General features: G+C 41.8%; 2 protein-coding genes across 2 annotated transcripts in view; one reads left to right on the top strand and one right to left on the bottom strand.

Annotated features, from left to right (window-relative positions):
• Positions 1-527: 527 nt before the first annotated feature.
• RBM24 (RNA binding motif protein 24) lies at positions 528-11,207 on the bottom strand. The gene is made up of 4 exons (XM_058027134.1): positions 10,919-11,207; positions 10,255-10,378; positions 9,105-9,159; positions 528-2,647 (listed from the first exon to the last, which is right to left on the bottom strand). The coding sequence occupies exons 1-4, from the start codon at positions 11,084-11,086 to the stop codon at positions 2,317-2,319; spliced, it is 678 nt and encodes a 225-aa protein (XP_057883117.1). The 5' UTR covers positions 11,087-11,207; the 3' UTR covers positions 528-2,316.
• Positions 11,002-22,279, top strand: part of ATXN1 (ataxin 1) — a 368,814-nt gene continuing 357,536 nt past the window's right edge. The window contains exons 1-2 of the mRNA XM_058027067.1: positions 11,002-11,056; positions 11,291-11,345. The gene's annotated coding sequence lies outside the window, so the exon portion shown is untranslated. The remainder of the gene's footprint in view (positions 11,057-11,290; positions 11,346-22,279) is intronic.

Raw genomic sequence — 22,279 nt, 5'->3', positions numbered from 1 at the left:
AGCATGAGAATTGTGAGGAGAGGGTGAGGCACTGGGGTTTGTTCAGCCTATGGAAGAGAACAGCAATTTTCCAGTTCCTAACAGAAGATTACCAAGAAGATAGGGCTGGGCTTTCTGCCAAACAATGAGACTAGGGCTGTAACAAGCAGGGGAGGTTCTGGTTAGATAGAAGGGAGAAAAAAAATGGCACAATGGGAATAATTAGGTGGTGGAATAGAATATCCAGTGTTGTGCAGTCTCCATATGGAGATTTTTAAAGACCTGACTGGACAAAGACATGAAGGACCTCAGACCTTCAAAAGTCCCTTCCATTCTGAATTCCTTTATGACAAACCTCGGAATGGATCTTCTCCATCTCCTCAACAGAATCTCCTCCATGTAATGCAGTTCCCATCATTCTGTGTATTTGAAGTCAGTACATGCTGCTATTCACCCCACAGACCAGGAAAACTATATAAAAGATTTCCCCTCTAGTTTTAACTAAACAAGATCTAAGACAATTTGGGCAAGAACAACACTAGACAGGATGAGACAACATTTTCTTTTATTGTTTTAATACGAGTGAATAGATTAAGAGATCTGAAATGTTGTAAAGCAATATACATACTGAATAAATAATATGCACAGGAGAGTCACGTCTACATTGTAACACTGGCTAGTATTCAGAATACTTCAAATAAATCCAGTGACATTGGATAAAGTCCATAAAAATGCTATCCTGTCTTCCCTTGTATGAAATTGTTCAAGTATAAAAAAATCCAATACAGTGTAAAATATTAAATTCCATTTCGGTCAAGAATAAAAATTGCAAGTATTGTAGTTTCACAGGACAATGTAAAGCAGCATTTTCTAGCAAAGGGAAAAATAGTCAGTCTACATACAGATGAGTGAGAAAACGGCACTAATGTATTTGAGAGGTCTACATGAATAACTAGTAGAGGGAAAAAGAATGAACTAGCAATATTTTATGTAAAAACCTAAAAAAGTGTTAATTTAAGAGTACCCTCATACAGTGCACATACTGAATTTAAATAAATCCAAGTCAACATCCTTAGTTAATTAGGTTAATATTTAATATGCTACATCTAAGCCTACTAAATAATTTATACCATGAGATGAATACATAATTTTACAGTGTCACATCTAAAGTCGCTTTCTTTAGAGCGCAGCATAGTAAAACTTTCAAAATAAATATTTCTTTTTAAATAGCATAACAATTAAGGCACAGTATAAATCACATACCATTAACCCTTCAGGAACTGCAGTCTTGGTAACAAAAAGTTGCCTTGTGTACTGTATGTTTGCTAATAAATACTTTAAATATAATCCTGAAATAGATATTAAAATTGTACAAATGGTTTCAGAAAAGAAAATTCCCTTAAAACAGTTCTTAAAAGGTTTTAATTAATTAGGCTTCTTCCTGCCTTTATTCACAAGTTACGAATAGATGCAATAAATAGAAAGAGAAGGCTGTTGTAGTAAAGGGCTGATCCTATTTTAGAATCAGAATAGCTGACACCAGCAGTTAAAGTTTCCCAAAAGTGAAACGGGATGGGGCGAGGGATTAGGATGTGACAAGCTCATCACATGAGCACGAGTGATGTGTTCTGTCCAGAACTGTCTGTGTTATTGATTGTCTCTACAGCTGTTGCACCCCTTACTTCCACATCACTTGCTCCATAGTTCCACTCATCCAGAGGACAGAGAAGAAAATAACTTTGGTGCCTGTCCGCCATCTTACCAGCCGGCCATCTTCCTTAGGTTGTTCGGTGCCCGTCAGTGAGACAGTGACAAGGTCCTGTCTCACAAAGACAACTTCTGAAAGCTAGAAAGGACAATCAGTGCTTTAAGCTCATTTCCTCTTAAATGGTTAAAGGTTACATATTGCTGACTCAAGTTTTTTCCCTGGTTCAAACTTTTCAGATACCATTTTCTTACTTATAAAAGGCAGTTTTGCTTCCCTGATACTGTAGAAAGTACATCTTTGCTTTTTTTTTGGTTCTTTTTTGTTCGTTTCAAAAGATGAAGTCCCATTGCTACTCCTGTCACTCTTTTTCATGACAGTACAGTATTTTTCCCCCCATTTTCTTCTGGCTCGATACTTGAAATTAGACATGCCGCACTACCCTTCCCCTCTAACAACAAGATTTGGATGCATACTGTATGAAGACAGCGGAATAAAAATCTTTAGTTTCGCAATAGCATCGCTTTCTTTAAAGCTCCTTAGTTACTACGAATTGTCTCTGTTAACTACTTCTACTGGAAGGCCGAGAAGAGGAAGAGAGAGCTGGCGAGCTTCCTTGGGGACTCCGTCCGCTATTGCATGCGGTCTGCCTGCAGCTGTTGGGGCTGGTACTGGCCGAAGGCCGCCGCGGCCGCCGCGGCCGTGCCGGGCGCTGCTGCGGTCAGGGGCTGCTGCACGGCGTAGCCGTAGCCCCCGGCCGCCACGTAGCCGGCGGCAGCGGCCGGGGAGGCGGCGTACGGGTACTGCTCGTAGGCGGCCGCCGCCGCCGAGTACTGCGCGTACGCCGCGCCGGTGTAGTCGATGTAGGGCGTGGTGGAGGCAGCGGCCGCCGCGGGCTGCACGTGGGGAATTACCACTCCGGGCTGCACAAAAGCCTGTGGATAGACATAGTGAGCGGGTATCCTGTTGAAAGATGGGAGAGGGAGTTAGAGTCGGTACGCGAGTCAGCGCCTAAGTGCCATATCCATACTCCGAACTAAAACAAACTCAATTTAGTTGTTGTTATGTGCATAGGGTTGCCACAATAACTTGACTCGATGGACCAATTATCAGTTCACTGGCCCGAAGAGATGCATCGCTCCAAAGCACAGCGTTGTAGCTGAGTTAAGCTGGGGTGTTCGGTGTTCCTTAAGGATATTATCTTTAAGGCCATTCAAAGTACCAGCATTAGTGATGTCTGTTTTAAGACAATTCTGAAGGACTAAGCTTGATTATTCCATCTGGAAAATTGCAGTACTTGTTTTTCAAATCACCTGTAAGTCGTTTTTATTACCCCTCTTCTGTCTTAACTATTTGACTCTTAGTAAAATTACTTCCTGCAATACTTTTATTATTAGTAACTGAGCAGTTTGACAGCATCACTATAATGAGTTCGACAACAGCCAATAAGGCAACAAAATTATTGAACTCTGACTTTATGTCAAGTCTTCCCAGGGAGGCGTGTTAAGAGTGTATTGTGGCAACCCTACTTAAGTTGCTATGCAGACTCAGCACACATTAATTTCTCTGCAACCTCAGTCACCCTTATTAAAAATAAGAAAAAAACCAACACAGGCGACAAAGGAGTTTAAATAGAGTTCACAAGTGTGGTAAACACAGCAAGAATCACACTTTCCAAACGAACGATAGTGCAGCTCACTCCGTCACAAGAGGCCATTGAGGGGAAGCTACATAGATGCTATTAAAATCCATAACAGTGACTCCTAAGTACATGTGCATCACACTTTTATAAAAGTTCATAAGGACACAAGAGTCAAACCTGTTTGATTATCAGGTCACTGATGTCCTGTTTTGTGCCAGCTTGTTTATTTCTATGCAAGACATACAGCATAGAGTTTTTTGGGAGGTGGGCATAAGATTAAGTCTAAATAGATCTGGTGCTTAACAAAAGGAAAAAAACCACAAATTTACAGTTTAAGAAAGAACCATTCTGAATAGATGAGTAAACACTTTCCCATCTTGTCCAAGACACATAATTTGCTTTCTTGGCTTGTTTACTTAGCCCTTTATTTTTAAAAACTGATCATATCTTTGTCTTAGCACACAAGTGTACATACATGTTAATCTCATGGTTGGATTTTATATTATAATATGATTAAAAAAAAACTTTTACATTCATAACCCTGTCTTGCATCTGGATTGCCAAAGAGAAGTCCTTCATATATGCAACTCCTTCCCAGCCAGTGAATCTCTATAAATGCATGAAAAACTTCATGTACAGATTCACTGCTATTTCATACTGAACTTTCTTTACCTTTACAGACACCTCTAAAGACTGCACCAACCTTTGAACACACTTTAGACACAGAGGAAAACTGTAGTAGTAAAAAGTGTCTTCCATTCTCCAAATTCAAGATTTCATGGAAAGGTTTGTTGGGGGATTTTTTGTTTCATTTTTAAAACAGCTTTAAGATGTACTTAAGTGGTCAACAAGGAAACATTTGCAATCAGAGGGGACACTGTCAACTGGAATCATAGCAAAACGTAGTTTAAAATAAGTGATAATAGACTTTAAAACAGCTTAGTTTTCTTTTTCAGAAAAAAAAGAGCTCAGTCGCTTGAATAGGAGTATTAGCAGAGAGAAATGTTCAGTTGCCATGTTTAAGACATGAACACCACAATCATAAAAACCCAACATGTAAATGAAATTTATTTCCTATTGTGGGAAGGGGAAAAAAAAAGAGTGACAAATAGGGAGGGATTGGGAAGGGAAAGAAAACATAAAACGAAACCATAAGTTGGGTTTTTAACACTCACCTAATTTATGAAGTGATTAGCCAGAAGTGCATTTGAAGCATACTTAAGCTGGCTCTGTGCATTTAAATACACATCATTACCTGAGCTCTCCATATGGATGAGCATAAGCAAGCATTTTGTATTGGTCACCAACCAAGTATAATTCTAATAAACATTACACCATATTTCTTAAGCATTTAGGGAAAGAAGTATAAAAACAAATCTGAAGTCACAGAGAGCCTCTTTTGCATCACGAAGAGTCCACTTAACATCACATCAAAGCAATCTTTACATTCAGCACTTATGGAAGAGAGTAATTCTAACAGAAGAGACAATAAGAAAGCTTTTCAGGCTGCTTGTGTTGCCTTGAACTGATGTTACTAAGATTTTCTGAAGACACTTGGATCCTCGGCCATATCCTTGAAAAAGACAGAAAGATACATGTGCTTCTACTTAAGCTCTTGTGACTTGGTTTATTTAAGCCAAGAAACTAACAGGTGGTGAAGTTATGAAACATTATCTGTTTGCCACATCTTACCCTACAATAAACATAAACCCTGTGCAGGCTCCTCTCCACCATGCCATTTAACACATGATGATTGACAGCATAAGCTGCAGTGGGGCTATTTTTGATCATCTGTCATGCTACAACTGTTTTCAGTCAAGTAAAATGGCTTTATATGGCCAAAGTAAATTTCTACCTACTGCAGAGGCCAGGACACGAAGATCTCAGCCATTCAGAACCCAACTGCTTTTCATGCTCTGCCAGGTCAAAAGCTGAAAAAGCAATTCCCAGTTACACTAGAAATCCTTAGTATCCTTCATTTTAAATAAAAGCTGCTGCTTTACTTTTCAGAGTGATAGTGTGAGAAATTGACAGGATTTAAGCTCTCTTTCCTGGCAGTAGTTTTTATTTTGGAACATGTATTTACTGTTTTATGCTTTTGCAATAAAGGAAAATAGAAGCCGTATTTAACTTCAGCAATAACTGTAGCTTTGAGATACTCAAAACTCAATGACCTACATCCCTGCCATGTGCCTTAAGACTTTCTTTGTTGTTATAACAGATGATTTATGTTTAACTAAAGACCTCTCAAGAATAATCCTATAGGCAACAATAAAGTGAATGATAATTTCAAAGGAAAGAGACTTTTGAGATTAATGCAGAGAGCTGTGGCATATAGAAATTCAGCAGGAGTAGTGCATCTTAGTTAAAGAACTCTCAGCATTACATTCGCAAAAAACCTAGATATTCAACTTTAAAAAAAATGTTTTGCTTTGGCTCTTGCATGGCATTGTTTGCTTTTGTAAGCATAGTTAAAGAGCAGATTTTCACCAATGAACAGCTCTCCTTTAAAGAGAAATAGGTTGCATAAACATTAAACATACAAGACCCTTACTATGTTTCCTTTTATCTGATAACCACTAAGAGGACGTAACAGCAGGCTAACTTCTGACTGTTCCAGCTTCATTCCCTCTTTTCAGACTGTCTGTAGTCTAGTATTATACAGATCTTTTGATCAAAAACTCAAGAGGGGGCTTTTCCTTCTCTCTTAAGAAAGGCAGATTTGCCTAAATCTTGGAAGATATCAAGCATGTCATATCAGCCAACTGTTTGATAATGGGCTTAAGCATTTTGGATTTAACTCTGGTCTTACTGAAAAGAGTGGGTATGTTTTCATTTTGATATAAGTACAGGTTTTGGACAGAAAATAAAAAAATCTCCACACCAGCTATGTCCTTCAGCAATACCTACGAATAACCTTGAATTTTACCACCAATATTAAAGTAAAAATTAGATCAGCAAAATAAGAAAAGCTATCTTGGGAAACAAAGTCATCTTCCCCCTCCATAAATTCCTGTTGAATTCAGAGATAGTATTTTAATAAACAATCCTGAAAACAAAGCTGTATAAATAACCAATTCTGTGATCAAACAGCTTTCTATGAAACACATCAACAGTAAGATAGATGCTGAATGTAAAGAGCAGGAAGAAATGTTATTCTGCAGCACTGAATAAAAAAAGTTCCCTGCATTTTAAATGCATCATGCGTTGAAGTTAATCTAGTTTCTGTCTCCCTCCACCATAACTGTGTTGTACTTAAGTCAGAATATTGAACTTCTGCATCTTCTCGGTAAAAGTAATGTAACACAATCAAATTATTTTAAGTTTATTATTTGATAGATGTGAAACCTTATGTTGTGGATGCCCCACCTCTGAGAGTGTTCAAGGCCAGGCTGGATGGAACTCTGAGCAACATGGTCTAGGGAAAGGTGTCCTTGTCCATGGCAGGGGTTGGAATAACATGATCTGTAAGGTCCCTTCCAACCCAGGCTATTCTATGATTCTGTGATTCTAAAACACAGCTGACCATATCAAAATATGGCAGCACCTCACTAATTTGCACTGTTAGGGAAAAAACCCAAAACTCAACCACAAAAGATCTGAAGCTTTTGTGTATGGATTAGCTGAGTATTGGCACTGAATCACCACTACAGCCTGTTTCACACAGCGTATTAGGGAAGTGTACTTCCAAAGTGCAACTGCACAGGAAGAAAAAAGGCTGTAGGGTGACCATGTATTTCAATGCAAACTACACAGCAAAAGTGAACTCTTCAACAGAAGGAGATTCAAATAAGTGCTGAAACATTCCCTCTTACTTTCAATGAAGTGAATGAACATGTTCATTCATCCTAATGAATGCTGTTCTCCTTAATCTGAACTACGTACTTTAGATAAAGGTACAGGTCATTGGAAATTTTGAGGAGGAAGAAGGATTGGTAATCTCTGTTGTTTACATAGTAAAAGAAATGCAACAGCCAAGGATGAATGAAAAATTACCAATTTCATATATACATGACTCTGTGACAAACATTCTTTCGGATTTATGTGCAATGAATTAGAAATCTAACCTTATTCAGCTTGCTGGAAGGATTTCCCTGACTTAAATATGGTTTATGTCATCTATTGTTGGCTTTGGGTAAGGAAAGTAAGAAAGACACCTACATTTGCAAAGTCCTTTAAGCAAGGGACTGCCACAGATCCTCCCTTTCTCTTGTGCTCAGCAAATACTCAGTCCCTCCACAGCTGATCCCTGCACAATTCAGTAGTTCCCTTTTCAACAAGTGTTTTAACAGCTCTGGAGAGGAGGTGTTCTGGCTCCTGCCTACCTTAGTGCAGGCATCATAAACTGATCACTGCATACACACTGTCATCTCACACTTCAAAGAAGCAAGCAAAATAACAGTAGAGGATAATCATAACAAGGTAAAAAAAAAAAAAAAAAAAAAAAGATAGTTTTTACAGCCTCCTCACTCTTGGAAAAATCAACATGCTCTTTTAAAATGAAGTTTCTAGGAAAAACTTTTTCCTGTGGTTTTCAGGATAGGAACTGTTTTTTCCTTCCATTCTGACAAATCAAATTACTGAGAAGCTGTTGTGGCTTAATAACAGGTAAGTATTATATTCTAAAGCCATTCTAACCAAATAAACAAAATACATCTATGATACATTTTCCCTACTTAATTGTTAGCTTATGCATTAATTAGCAAAAGGCACTAATTCACAATGAGTTTCTCAGTCACTGTGCATTAGCGAAGTGGCACTACGGAAAGCTTAAAGCAGACTTCAACTCCTAATGATATGCCTATAAAAAGCAAGAGTTAGATCCACTTAGGAATAGTTTATACTCAAATTCAGGAGAAATGCACTACATATTAAAGACAGGTTGAAGAAAAAATCCCCTCAAATTAGAAAGCCCAAATGGACGCACATCGTTAATAAGGAGATCCACACCCTTCCCAAGAACAAACCTCCCAAAAATTATGAACATGCAAGCAATATGTTGATTTACTTAAAAATCAAGAAGTCACACAATTTAGCACTCACTACAAAATATGGTTAAAAAAGTCACAGGCTACAGCTTGAAAGCAAGGAAAAAAAGGCCCTTTGCTCCCCATGGCAAAGTCACTCCTCAACAACAAAACCAAAATTAAAAAAGATCCCCCCAAAAAACTTTCACTACAGCTCTTTCAATTAAATAAAAGCACACAGTTTAGCTATCAACACCACTTCATTACTGTAATAAATAAAAAAAAAAGCACACGGAGGTCTATTGACTATATGAAAAAACATACATGCATCGTTAATCACCATTTTAGCTTGTTTGTGTTTGAGTCTACTGGTTACAGAGTTTAATTCCAAACAGAACTATTCCACCTCTTATCATCATATCCTTCTGATCAGTTATCTTAACTGTAAACGATCCCTGTCAGATTAGAAAGAGATAAATAACATTGAGTCAAGCTGAAAAAAGAGAAATGGGGCACAGCAATCTTGCATCAAGTCATACCTCCTTGTTTTATCATAGGGTCATGTGGGACTGGAGTGCTTAGTCGGAAGGGCCACGTCCCACACAACTTGACTCAGCTGCGGCATTTAGAACATGACCGACAAGGTGAGCGCATTTATGAGTATACATTTATAAATCTGAGAGCTTCAGAATTGCTGGCCAGCTTTAAGGATGCTATTGCAAGAGGCCTTCAACAATCATACTTTTTCTTTCCTTTTTTTTAAAAAAAAGATTTTTTTTCCTCCCCTGTTTGAGGTCCCATTGAGACTTACCCGAAAGGCCTCTGTATGAGAGCGGGATGAAGCTGCTGGACACCAAAGGCAAAACCTACCAACAAAAACACATCGCATTCTCTGTATGGGGGTTTTTTGGCCACTTATTTATGCTATATGTATACACACACACACACACAAAACCGCAGAGTAAGAGCCTTTACTAACAGCCTGCAGTAACAACAGCTAAAAGGCTGTAGAACCACAAATTAGAAAGCAAAATATATCAGTCCATACACACAGAGAACTTAAACCAGTAAAGCACACGCTTTCATAGAGATGTTTATGAAAATGACTTTTTCTAAACAAGTACAGAGTTTTTGTTCACATTTTACATGGTGCTCCATTTGGATCCCTAACTTTAACATCTGAATGACTGTGTGGTACTTTTCATTCATTGGTGTATTTGTGTAATTTCTACAGACTTAAAGATTTAAGTCACCTCTACTCATCAGGACTTAGCACAGGGGGTCAAATCCCAACTTCATTTCTGTTCTCCAGACACCCTAGCGTAAACCCTGTCTTTCCTTGGCAGGCACTTAATTACTCGCACAAGTGTTCATCAGGCTAAACACGGGGGAATTCAGAATGACCTCCTTTAGAGCACAAATGTGCACACACTCCACGCTCCTCTCACTCTTGCTGCAAAGAAGCAGTCTGGGAAGCGGCTAGGACATCAGATTGTCTCAGATGTGGTCTCAGGAAAAGCCTAAGACCTTCATTTTAAAATCTGCATAATAGCTCCCATCTGCTTGAGAAGTTTGTATTAGGATATTGTTTGTATTAATAAGACCGCACACATTGGAAGCAATTCACTCCTAGGCCAATCTTACCCTGCAACGATACTGTAAATGGTCAGCGCCACCACATTCCCAGCAGCAGGAATAACCAATGAAGTGTTTGAGCTGTGGAAGTCTTCCTGGGGAACTCCAGATATTTTATCTTTGATCGCTTTTGTTTTTTAAATAAGGCACATGTGCAAAATAGCCAGAAAATTACTACATGCTGCATTTAAACATCAAAACCAAAGCACACCCAACTATGTGCGTACTTCAGGAAGGTGGAGGGCAGCACTACCTTTTTTTGAAGTTTTACTCTCTTCAGAAACCTGAGGTACGGAGAGAAAAGCCATTCAGGGCTGCTTCCTCACCTGGCTGCATTATCCGCGGCTTGGCACCCAGGTACGCCAGGTTCACGTTGGCTTTCCTGCCATCGATGATGGGGTTGGGGTCCTTACAAGCCCTTTCAGCAGCAGCTCTGTCAGCCATGGTGACCTTAACGGGCGATGCCGCGCATTAGATCCCTTTCCGCGGGGAAGGAGAAGCCTCCCGCCCACAGCAGCGACCCGGCCGTACCCGCGGGCGGCGCCGAGGGGCCCCCGGCCGGACCCCGACCCCGGCCCCGGCCCCGGCCCCGGCCCGCCGAGCGGAGCGGGGCGCCGGCAGCCGCGGCGGGCGCAGGGCGGAGGGCGCGGGCCGAGCTCGGCCGCCGGCAGATAAACCCCGCAGCGGCCGTATCAGCGAGCAACAGGCGCGCCGGCGGTGTGCGAGGAATTGGGTAATTCCCCCCCTCAATCTCCTTATTCAGTAATTCCCCACCCCACCTCCTCCGCCTCTATCCAAACTCCCCAGCAGGGAGAGAGAAAAATAAAAAGGGGAAAAAAAAAAAAAAAAAAAAAAAAGAGAGAAAAGCAAAAAGCCGGACGCTCGGTAGCCCCTCCCGGCCCCCGAGCTCTCAGAGCGGCCCCCGCGGAAGTTTCCCCGCGATGCCCCCCCGCAGCCGCCCACCGCCCTGCCCCGCGCCCCGGCACTTACAAAGCCGTATCCGCGGGACTTGCCCGTCTGCCGGTCGGTGATGACCACCGCCTCCTCGATGTCCCCGAAGACCTCGAAGTACTTGCGCAGGCTGGAGTCGGTGGTGTGGTAGGGCAAGCCCCCGACGAAGATCTTGGTGTAAGTGGTGTCCTTCTGCGTCGTGTGCATCTTCAGCCCGGCCCTGCGCGCCGCGCCGTGATCTGCACCCACGCGTGGCGGCCGGGGCGTGCGGGTCCTGGGCGGCGAGACCCGCTTCCAGAGTCAGCCCCGCTCCTTTTTTCCTTTTAATTTTTTTTCTCTCTCCTCTCTTCCCCCGCCCCCCGTTTTCCCCCCGCCACCCAGCTACAATGCAATTCCCTTCTGCCTTTGCAGACCCAGCTTCCTCCTCCTTCAAGAGCGGAGCCTCGCAGCCTCGGGCGGTTTTGAGGTAGGTACCGGCAAAAGGAGGAGGGGAGGCCGGGCAGCAGCCAGCCTGGCGGCCGTAGTGCTGGAAACGAGCAGAAACAGCAGCTGGAAGAGGAGTGCAGGGCCTGGGCTCTAACAACTGAGTGGCCTCCCCCCTAAAAGCCACCGGGTCGGTCACTCTCGGTTCCTCCTCCTCCTCCTCCTCCTCGCAGGGGCGGGGACGCCGGCGGGGCGGACCCCGCGCTCGGCCGCGGCGCGGCCGGGGCTGACACACAGCTGTTGGCAACAGCTGGATGCCCCCCGTGCCGCGGCAGCCGGGCCTCGGGGCCGCCCGGCAAAGGGGCGGCCTCAGGGGTGCCCCTCGGGTCGCCCGGTGCCCTTCGAGGCAGGTTTGCTGCAAACAGCAAGTGCCGGGAGACAGGCTCCGGTGGGGTCAGCGGTGCCCGGCCGGCCAGAGAGCCCGCGGGCACAGCCGGCTCACTGGCTGCTGGCGGTCCTCAAATGCTTCGATCCCTCCCCGAGGGCTTGTGGTCAAACCTCTGCAGCCTTCACTTACTGCTTTCTCCCGGCTAGCAAGGCTACGGTGCTGCAACACGTCCATTTTTATTGTGGTGGTGCTGGTGGTTGTGATTCTTGCTGTTCGTTTGGTCACAAGATGAAAAAAAATGGTAAAGCTGTTTCCCTTGTTTTTCCTCTTCTTTTGCTGCCTCTGCCCAATGCTGGGACTGGGAAGGATGAAGAGAAACATAAAGAAAGGAATGTCTGTGTGACATGAAGAGACAGAGGACTGTGGGAGTTGGGGGGAAGGGAGACTCGCAGGGAGACCGGAAGGATGGGACGAAGGTTAAAGATTGGGGAAAACAGATGTGCATATGTGTATAGACTTCTAAACCATTCTCTTGCAGTCCCAAAGTCTTGATAAGTACTGTGTGCCTCTTTCCTCTTTCACTTTCTTCTTCTGTCTGCTAGGCTTTTCCCTATGAAGACTCATGCTTAGAAAAATGAGCAGTGCATCATTTGGAGGACAGACTTTCACTAAGTTCTTCAGCTCCTCTGGTACCAAACATTAACCGTAATGAGAGCACTTAGCACCAAACTCAGGTCCTGTTTGCCCATACCTAACCTTAGCTCTCTATTTGATTTTGTCATCAGTAGTTTTCCTAGTTCTAATGGCCTATACCTATACCAGTCCTAAGCCATGCTGTCACTAAACCCTAGTTGACCCTTCAGACTCTCCAGATTAAATTTGGTTTAACATGTTAAGGCTAACTCAAGTGAAATCTAGCAGCACCTGCAGGATGAGACATAAATGTTGCTTTTCAATTGAAATTATGACAAGCCCTTAACGTTCACCTGAATTTGGTTAGGTCAGCTAACTCTGTCCCCAGATGTCTTCCAGCTTGACTCCCCTGTTGGTCTGGAACATTGTGTTAAACCTGACACTCCAGCCACTTCTGTTCCGAGGGCTAATAGTAACTTTAAACTCTAGCCCAGTGACCTGAACTTAAATAGTAGCCCAGCTAAGGGTGTCAGTGCTCAATGGAGCCCTGCAGCACACAGCCCACTTAGTAGTGCATTTACCTTCTCAGACCCCTGTGGACCTGGAAGATGAACTTCTAAAATGTTCATCTCAAACCAAATGCAGTCCACCCCATCACGGTTCCTTTCCCTTGCTGTGCCCAGCACTCCTGAGTGTCTTGTGGTGTCTGCACAAAGGGTGAATTTGCCTGGCTTTCCAGTCATTGCACAAACTCCTGTATTAAGGCCAGAAAAGCAACATTTGGCTGTCCCAGAAATACTTGCAGATGTATTTAGGAGTTCAGCTTTTTCAGCCCAGGGGAAGAGGGATGACATTGACAGACCCAAACCCAAAATACAGCTTTTTGGTCTAGCAGCAACAGCAGGTCTTTGAGGACTCAGAAAAAATCCTGGACTTTTTTTTCAGAAAAAACCCCTAATTTTCCATGCCTATGTCTCAACAAAAGACAAACTTCTTGCATGTAGGTAGGGTTCATCATGCAGCCCTTGTTTGTACTGCTAATTCAAAATATCTGCAGTACAGTTTTTGACCTACTCTGACAGGCTAACACATCCTCTTCTGTAAAACCAGAAGTGAAGCTGGCCATTAACAGATCAAAATATATCCTCTAAGCTATGCTACAACAGTCCTATTACTATATTAGCATCCTCAATTTAAGATGGCAATTCCAGTAAAAGTCAGGAATAAATACAGTTCTCTAGCCCATTCATTCCTATAACTGAACTGTATTACTAACACCATAACAGGAAAACAACCCCTACAATTGGAGTATAATCCCTCAAAACTCAGTTTTACCTTACATCCCTTCTAGCATCAGACCTTTTTCTGCTTTTGTGGTCCTGACAGAATCTAGGGTATGATTTTTCCAGCCTTAAGATTCCTAGGAATCCTTACCTAAACCCCAGAGAAGTGATGCTTCATCATTTGCAACCTCCTCTAGTCCATTCAGTCCACTGTGAACACAAGCCTTTATTTTTGCATGGCATAACCTGTGAAAAACAGGCCTCCAGCTCTTGGATGCATGATCTTATGACCTAACTGTGGCTGATACAATTCTATTAGCACCAGGCTATCTACTCCTTCAGCAGCCCTCAAAAATAAAAATCTTTTCCAACCATATCTCAGTCTTAATCATCACTTTAGGTTTACCCAAAGAGAAAGGTGACCTCTATCATATGGAAATTAATTAAAGACCATTTGAACACTTTAGTGATCAGGAATATATTGTATGCTTCTCTCCTATACCATATGTTAACTCCAGATTTTGGGCTAGTGTTAGCCCAAAGGAACAGCCTAGGAAGGGAGTTCTTTCTGATTCACCCATTGTGAAAATGTTCTGGACTGACTGGGGCTTGTGTCTTTGTGGTAGGGCTAGGTTTCTCCAAAGCCTGAAGAGTGAGGATTATCTACAGAACCTGTAGGTCCCACAGAAAACTGATGAATCTGCATGAATTCAGATGAGGATTAGCCTGAAGTTAGCTTGAGTCAGACTAATGGATTTTAAGATTTAAAGGCATGGACTGTACAACATTTATTGTGCTGAAGGGAAGTCTGTGAACAACTTCACCAGTGTCATGTCCCCAGTTGCTTAAGATAATATGTATTTTGGTGTTTTGAGATGGATCAGCTGATATTGCTAGGGATCTGGTTGTGGCTTCGGAATGCAAGTGTAGCAGAAAGAAATGTATTCCTATATGCTGCAAATCTTGCAGGAATGATGCCACTGGTGAAAGTGTGCCAGTTTGGGAAAGAAGTGAGAACATGTGGAAGAGGAGTGTCTAGGTGGAGCATTCCTGGGAGAGATGTGAAACTGAGGTTCCTAAACGCAAGGAAATTTGGAAATTGAACCAGGGTTACCCATGTTTTGGTAATTACCACAAACAGCAGATCACTGTAAAAGAGCAGGATTGTTCCTGCAGGCAGCTATTTTGGCCTTTTCAGGATCTCACTTTTAAATCAAAGTAGATTAGGCACCCAGCTCCTGCTGCAGTCTGATATATCGCTGGGAATCCCTCCTAGGTATGGGGGTATTGTTGCTGAAGGGTATTGTAGCTGCCAATTACGTTCTATGTAATTTTAATTGTTTTAAAATATATATCTGAAGCTATAAATGAGAAAGTGATCTAGTGTTTCATTTGGAACCTAGTAACACAGCTTAATGGGAGGAAACCCCAAAAGCTATCAGTCACAATTAATTGGTTTTACTCAGAGATTTTGTTTTTGCTGTCGAGGTAGGACAGAATAATCAGCTTTCCAGTTTAACAAATGTTGCCACTCAGTGGTATCAGCGTAACTGTAATATCATGCTTTTTATTTATTTATGAACACCATATGCCTGTCATGTTGGAAACCAATGGATGTTGTGTGTTCATTCATTAGGTTTCTGGAAGCAACAAAGACCTGTGATTATATTGCACACCAGTCATTCTTGCTAGTGCTTTATTTCAGTAAATAATAGTGGTCTTCAGAACATTCACCGCACCGTCAATTAAATGCAGCTGGAATTTCTATATACATATACCTCATATACATATACTTACATGCACACTTTATTTGCTAACACTATTATTAGAATGCCTGGGGCATAAACCATCATGATTTGTTATGCAGGGCTGAAAATAAAAGTAATCCTTCCTCTGTTAACCTAGCAAGACCATCAGTTTGGTCAGTGAGACATTTCTGCTGAAGTTCCATAATGCTATAGCTCTGTGAAAGCATTCGACTAATAACATTAGGCACAGCTTTGTCTGCTAATCTGTGCACTTCCACCAACCACGTCCCATTACAGAGGAGAGCAGAATGTCTAACCTCTGCTCTGCTCAGTGTGTGCTACATGGGTGGTAGTTTGACTTTGTCTAGGTAAGCATAAAGTAGGTAGTACAATCATATTCCAACAGATCACAGTGAGGGAAACTTGGAAGTCTCATCATCTTCTCACTCTTCTTGCTGATCTACAATCTTTATCTAGGATAAGTTCTTGAATTGTGAATTTCTGCTAAAAGTTTCCTAACTGGGGAAGCTTCCACCACCTCTTTCCTGATAGTGTCCCTATTATAACAGATTTCATCATAGGATTCTTTTTTTCCCCGACACCTATTAATATTGCCATATTCCAAAGTCCCTTTTGTTACAGTATCAGAGCTCTAAACCACATGAACTTCAACTATGAAAACGTCCTTATTCCCAATTAAATCACCAAATGTCAACCACCAGGTGTAGTTTCTGATGGGAATATTTTTCCCTTTAAAGGGCAATGGAAGAGGTGACACAGAATTTCAGTGATCCAGCAAACAAAATTCAAAGCTTGAGGAACTGTAGATTTAAGACACATTGCCTATCTGTAGGAAAATAATAAGTATGTCAGGGGAAGCAGGGGTGAATGATGAGTGAAGCCAGAGGTTGAAGGCATCCATAAAAGTTACAATGCATGTCGTGTTTGTAGGGGAACATAAGGAAAAGGTATGTTAGGGAAAAAACCCCAAGGGAAAGGATTTATGAATACCAAGTCATGGGTAGTACACTGAACAGTGCTGGCCAGTGCTAGAACAGTTCAGAAAATAGAATGAAGCTGGTGCCTGGCGTGAACTGAAGTTGTCCTATGATGCTGTAATGGAGGGAGCGCCGATGCCAGAGGCTGAACCTGCAAAATCACAAAGCTCTCACACCCACCATGTGACACACTCAGGGTTAGAAAAATGATTCTTAATGTTGACAAAAAGCAAGGCAGTTGTGTCAGGGAAGCAATAAACTGGGATTTGCAGACTAGCTAAAACTTAGAAATTGGAGTGTGAAACACCTGAGTCTCATGCTTACCTGTCCTGAGCACAGGCAACTAAGAGACAGACATTTGAAAAATCTGCAAAATCCCATTGGTGTTCTGTGTGGTGTGATAGCTGAATGACTGCCTGCTAAGCACACTCCTGTGCATCTTTAAAATGTTGTACACCCACCCCACCATAGTGCCCAATGGGAAAATCAGTGCTTGGACCTGTCTGCTGAGCCATATACACATAGCCTGGACTGATAAAACACAAACTCATTACTTACTTGTATTTTGAATGCAAAACAAGAAGTCTGGTACAAAGAATACTGTTGAGAAAGAAATCTCAGTCTAAACTGGTGAAGCACTGCTAAAAGCAAAGAAATTAAACTAAATTTCATCATGTGACATCTGACCTGCAGTCAAATAAGTGTGGGGGGGAAACAAATATGGGGATGCTGGTGAAAGACAGCCACTAAACCCTCGCCAGTTATTATTACAAGGGATTAAACTGGCAGTCGACAAGCTGTATGCCAGACATCAGCCTCATAGAACTCTGCACATCTCTTAGCAGAAGTAGGTTAGTAGAAATGAAATGTGGATACATGGATAGAAATGCAGAGAAGAGCTCATTCAAACGTGCTTCAGCCCCTTAGTCCTTAGTGAGAAACTGATGACATGAATGCAGCTCTGGATTCAGGAATAGCCGTGTCAGTGGCCTCGTGCACTCTCAGCCCTCCAGAGGAGTGACTTGTGCTTTCCTGTCAGAGAGCTGGAAGGTTCTGATTTATGGCCAGAAAATACCACATCCTCATTTGTCAAGTTCAACCCAACCCTTTCGGTTTTTTTTAAGGACTTAGTTTTTCTTGTATTGCTTGTACTGGGGAAACTGAGTTTGCAAGAAAATTTGCTTTCACCTCACTGCTTAAGCAATTAAAAGTAGAGTCCAAAATGTTCCCTTGACTACTTTTTCATTAAGAGGAAAAGAGAGGTTTCAGTGTTCCTCAGCACTCACCCAGGGATGTCTGCTAATCACAGCACAAGCAAAGAAGAGAGATAACTGCTCCAGAGCACTGTCCTCTCCTTTCCTTTGGAGGTATCTGGGGCACAAAGACGTGTAGAGGAAATGCAGATGAATTAGGTTTGTGCTCCATCTTCTTCTCACAGCATCTTTTGATAGGGATGTGGAGGACTTCTTCATGTTGTGACTTGCACAATCAGACTAAAGCTTGAGACTTTCTTTGCAAGGGCTGAAGAGAGGAGGAAGGTGGACTTCAGCTGGAGGTCATCCCATTTATGTGCTGTTGTCTCTTTGGATAGGTAGTGTATTGTCAGTCTCACCCATCCTGTGCTCATGAGTTGTGCTGTAGGAGAAAGTAGCTTGTTTACTAGCTCAGCCATGTTTTCTGATCCAAAGATATCATGTTGCTGTCAAGTATTTTTAGTCTGTGCTTCTTACTATCCAGTTTACTTTGCAGTCTTGGTTTCTTCAACTAAAAATAGCTGCAATATAACAATAGCTTTTAGGTGGTTCCACTTGTTGGATTAGATGTGATTTGTTAAGAAAAAATAGCAGCCTGTGATGGCTGTTCAGTGCCTTCAATCCAGAAGGACCTTGGAGAGATTTACTGCCCTGCGCTGAGTCTCACCACCTGCTGCTGTGGTACGGCCAGCGCTCCTCTGCAACACAGCATTCCTCTTCTTCAAGGACTGTCAGACCACATTATCTTTGCTGCTTCAGAGATATCTTTTTCCCCTTTCTGTTTTCTTTCTTTGGTAGGTAGGAATGAGGTAAGTTAGAATTTGGCCCAAACACTAAAGTGGAATAACCCTCCATGTGCAAAAGATCGTGGAGGCTTTCTTTGCCCCCTGCCAAAAGGTCAGGATCTCTGTAGCACGATCCCTTGGTAAGGTGACACCTGCAGGTATGCAGCACTGCTCCCGTCTTCCTGCGACATCCAAGCAGAAGTGACTCAGAAGAGAGGAGCTCTGCCTGCACTGAGTCACCACTACTCTCTGCATTTACCCTACAAATTTGAAAGTCAAATTCTGTCAAAAATTTACCTGTAAGTTTAACCTGTAAGATTCCAGCCCCAAGGGCTACAGCCTCAAAACTATGCAGCAGGTTGTTTTTTTTTTATTGTTTTGTTTTGCAGAGTAAGTGGAAGTTAGAGCATGTTACCGCTTGAGTAGCGGGACTTTTGTCAGTGTAGCATCTACATACTTATTGCTGCAACCCAGTAAGGTAATGTGAGGTTTCTAAGCATTCTTACAGCCTTTATTGTCCTCAGTTGGAAAAGGCATGACTTTTGCCTTTAAAAAGAAGTAAAAAAACCCCACCAACCAAACTCAGGCTTTGTCATGAGAATAAAAATAGTACTGTTTGGCTGGTTTGTCATGTTTGTCCCTTAGTCTTAAGTTTCACAGTTCATATAAGGTGTGAGGTTATGAAGTGGGACACAGAAAGCATGTTGTGCTCTAATGCCTCCATTTTCACCTCTAGAAAGGACTTTTGCTGAGAAAATACAGTGATTGTGTTAACACTGTGTAGAAAAGATACTACACTGTCGTTTGGTAAGCCATGTAGAAGGATCAAATTGGATTTAATTCTACCAAAGAATTATTGTGGCTTTGAAAAATGGACCGGGCAACATGAAACAATTAAAATTTCATATTAGTTGCATATAAGAATCAGGTATAGTGCTTGGATTTTTTAAGACACAAAAGGTAGACTGTATTTTGAGACTCAAGATAAGCATCTTGCCTACCCAATTAGCATTTGTCAAAGTCTGTTAATTTTCACTGAGGTTTATCAATTCGTTTAAAAATTAGAGTCTGAGCAATAATTTTTCTGAGATTTGCTCAATTTACCAAGATCTGTAATGAAGTATGAGGTGACATAAAGAGATCAGCCCACTTGCTGACTTGATCCTGCACATTGTCTTTTCACTGGGAGCTGCAAGTATGTTGCATGCACTGTGTCCCTAGGGAATCTGGGGAAAGGTAAGGATATTGCATCTGCTGCAGGCAAGTGCAGGGGACCTCAGTGGATTGGTGCAAAAGTGACTTGCTGTCTGATCTGAACATATTCTACCATTTGAACAGGGATGGACTAGGCAGGATTGCCTCACTTCAGAGCACAACAGTCATTTAGGGGTGTAAAATGCAATATCATTAAACCACAATTAGAAGGAACTGCATTCCTGCACAGTGATTTTACTATACTGGCTTGCTGTCTACCCTCATACACAGAATGTCATGCATTCCATATTAAAAGCAGGTATATTAAATGAAATAATGAGAATCAAACATCTTCATATTAAAGCACTGTTTTTTAACATCCCTGGGAAAATTCTTGGTCATTTCAGTCTATCAGCTATTTCCTTGGTACTTATTTTTCTCTTTTCATCTTTGAAACTCAATAAGGAAATAAAATACCAACATAAATAAATGAAGAAGAGGGTTTCTCAACACCAATAAGCTAGACAAAAGAAACAGAACACTAGAGAATGTTTATTTATTCATGACATCTTCATGAATGCCATACTTTGGAGGGAATGGGAGATTTTTGTTCATGTTTGACTCTCAAGCATGTTAACAGGTTTTATTAAAATTGGATGGGTGGGGGGAAGGCAGCTGGCTTGAAAAAAATAGACACCCTAAATGCAACCAGATGAGAAGTTCATGAGAAATACTAGTGAGTAAGAAGAGTAATTTAAATTTGACATTATATGCAGGGGATGGAAAAATATTTTCATAATCTTATTTAAATGGAGGAAATCTTTGTAAAAGGATGCATAGTGTGCTAGAAATACACTTGTTCTGGAGGATTTGTTCTGTTCTTCTCCCTCTTCTGTAAAGGCATCCTTTGTAAGTTTATTGGTTTTGTCTGTGCTGTCATCCTAATAGGCATCTTCTGAAACATGTGAAAAGACCCTAGAAAATAATAAAGAGTTCCTTCTAATGATTTTAGTACATGCACAAGTGTTTTCAAGATCTCAGAGTATCTCTGTGGTTGAGATCCATACCGCCTGTCTCTCTTTGTGATTGTTTTGAGTTAGTGTGTAGCACAGGGAGTTCTGGCTTGGGGATTCTCTGTACTGCTGTGACCCTGGATGCATCAGGAAAACAGTCCTAAAAGTGAAATTCAGGAATTATGTAACAGTTTTCTCATCTCACTGACTAAGAATTGACAGCAAAGTATGAGAAGATAGAAGCAGGGAAAAACAACCCCCTGGACTGGCAAGGGTATAAATAAAAATTTCAGATCGGTCCCCAACACGCGAGGTTTCTCAGAGCCATGACCTTGCTTGCAATTTATTGTGCAACTTCTCTTACCACAGAAGCTTAGGGACTCGGGTGGTGTCCAGCAACCTTAAAGTTTACATGTAGCAAAACCATGCTGCACCTCAGATCAGATCCAAGGAAACACTCACTGGAGTCTGTGTGCTATTTGTATGGTCTGTCTAATGTCATTTCAAGTTATCTGATAGCAGCTCTTAAAATGCTGGCAGTTTCCATGCTGTTAGGCAAATGAGGCTTAGAAGAATTAACATATATATATATATATAGTCAGTGAAACAATACAGAGCAATATGTGGGCTTTTCATTAAGTGTTTTTTTTGTAAATATTTTTCTGTCCTCGGGATTCCTTTGCATTTGTTTACATTTACATTATTCTTTTTGAAACAGCATGTGCATTAGAAAACAAATGTCAGATAACCCTGCATTGCAGCTGTCACCCCACTGACAAACAGCCACACTGAGGGCGGGGGTACCCTCTCAATGCAACATAAAGGACCTCAGATTTTATGAATCCCTCACCCATGCACAGGGGGACATGAAGACATTCTTTAACATAAGACAAAACTAGTAGCATTTAATTTTACCAGGAATATTTGCTTTAAGACACTGTTTGAGTAAAGAAGATAAATATTATGCCAAAATCCAGCTGTATATTCCCAGAGCAACCTGGCCTAATGCGCTGGTACTGCTGCTGTGGGTGCTGATGTGGGTGAGAGGTCATCAGTTTCCTTTGCTCTCTTTGCTGTATCCAGAAGGTGAGTTGTGTCAGGAGGGGCTTGGAGGCTAGAGATCAGAGGGAAAGGAGTCATGTCAGCTCCAAGTATTTTGTTGCTGATTTTCTAAATACCTCATTTCAGCTATAGCTCCTTTGCTAGTGTGAATTTCCCACACTGATAAAAGAGAAGAAAAACAACCCCCAAATTTTGCAAGTCAGAGGCTTGCTGAGCATGTCCTTTACTCTGGCATCTCTGTATGGCTTTGCTGCTGTTTTGGTTGTGTGGAGGGTGTGGCTTGAGCTTTACAAACCTAATGCCTCTCTTGCATAAATAGATTTCTCTTCTCCAAAATATCACATGATAATTATCATAAATAAATACATGAATAAATCTACACTGGAGAGTGACCTCAATTTAAAACCTCCCATCTGAGTTGGCACAGGTAACTGTGAAGAGTCTCTTAATGATCAATATTAACAATTTAATCATCTGTATAAGATTGGCAAGGTCAGGTGCACTGGGAGTCACAAAGGCTGATTTCATGAAGAGCTATGATTTATATCAGTGTCTAAAAAAGGTGTCAGCTCCCACTGAACCTTTTCCCTTGAGTGGGGCAATAGAAGCGTGGGTACTTT

The sequence above is a fragment of the Melospiza georgiana genome, chromosome 1, assembly GCF_028018845.1.
Source record: "Melospiza georgiana isolate bMelGeo1 chromosome 1, bMelGeo1.pri, whole genome shotgun sequence".
Taxonomy (NCBI): Eukaryota; Metazoa; Chordata; class Aves; order Passeriformes; family Passerellidae; genus Melospiza; species Melospiza georgiana.
This window is presented reverse-complemented; position numbering and strand designations above follow the sequence as displayed.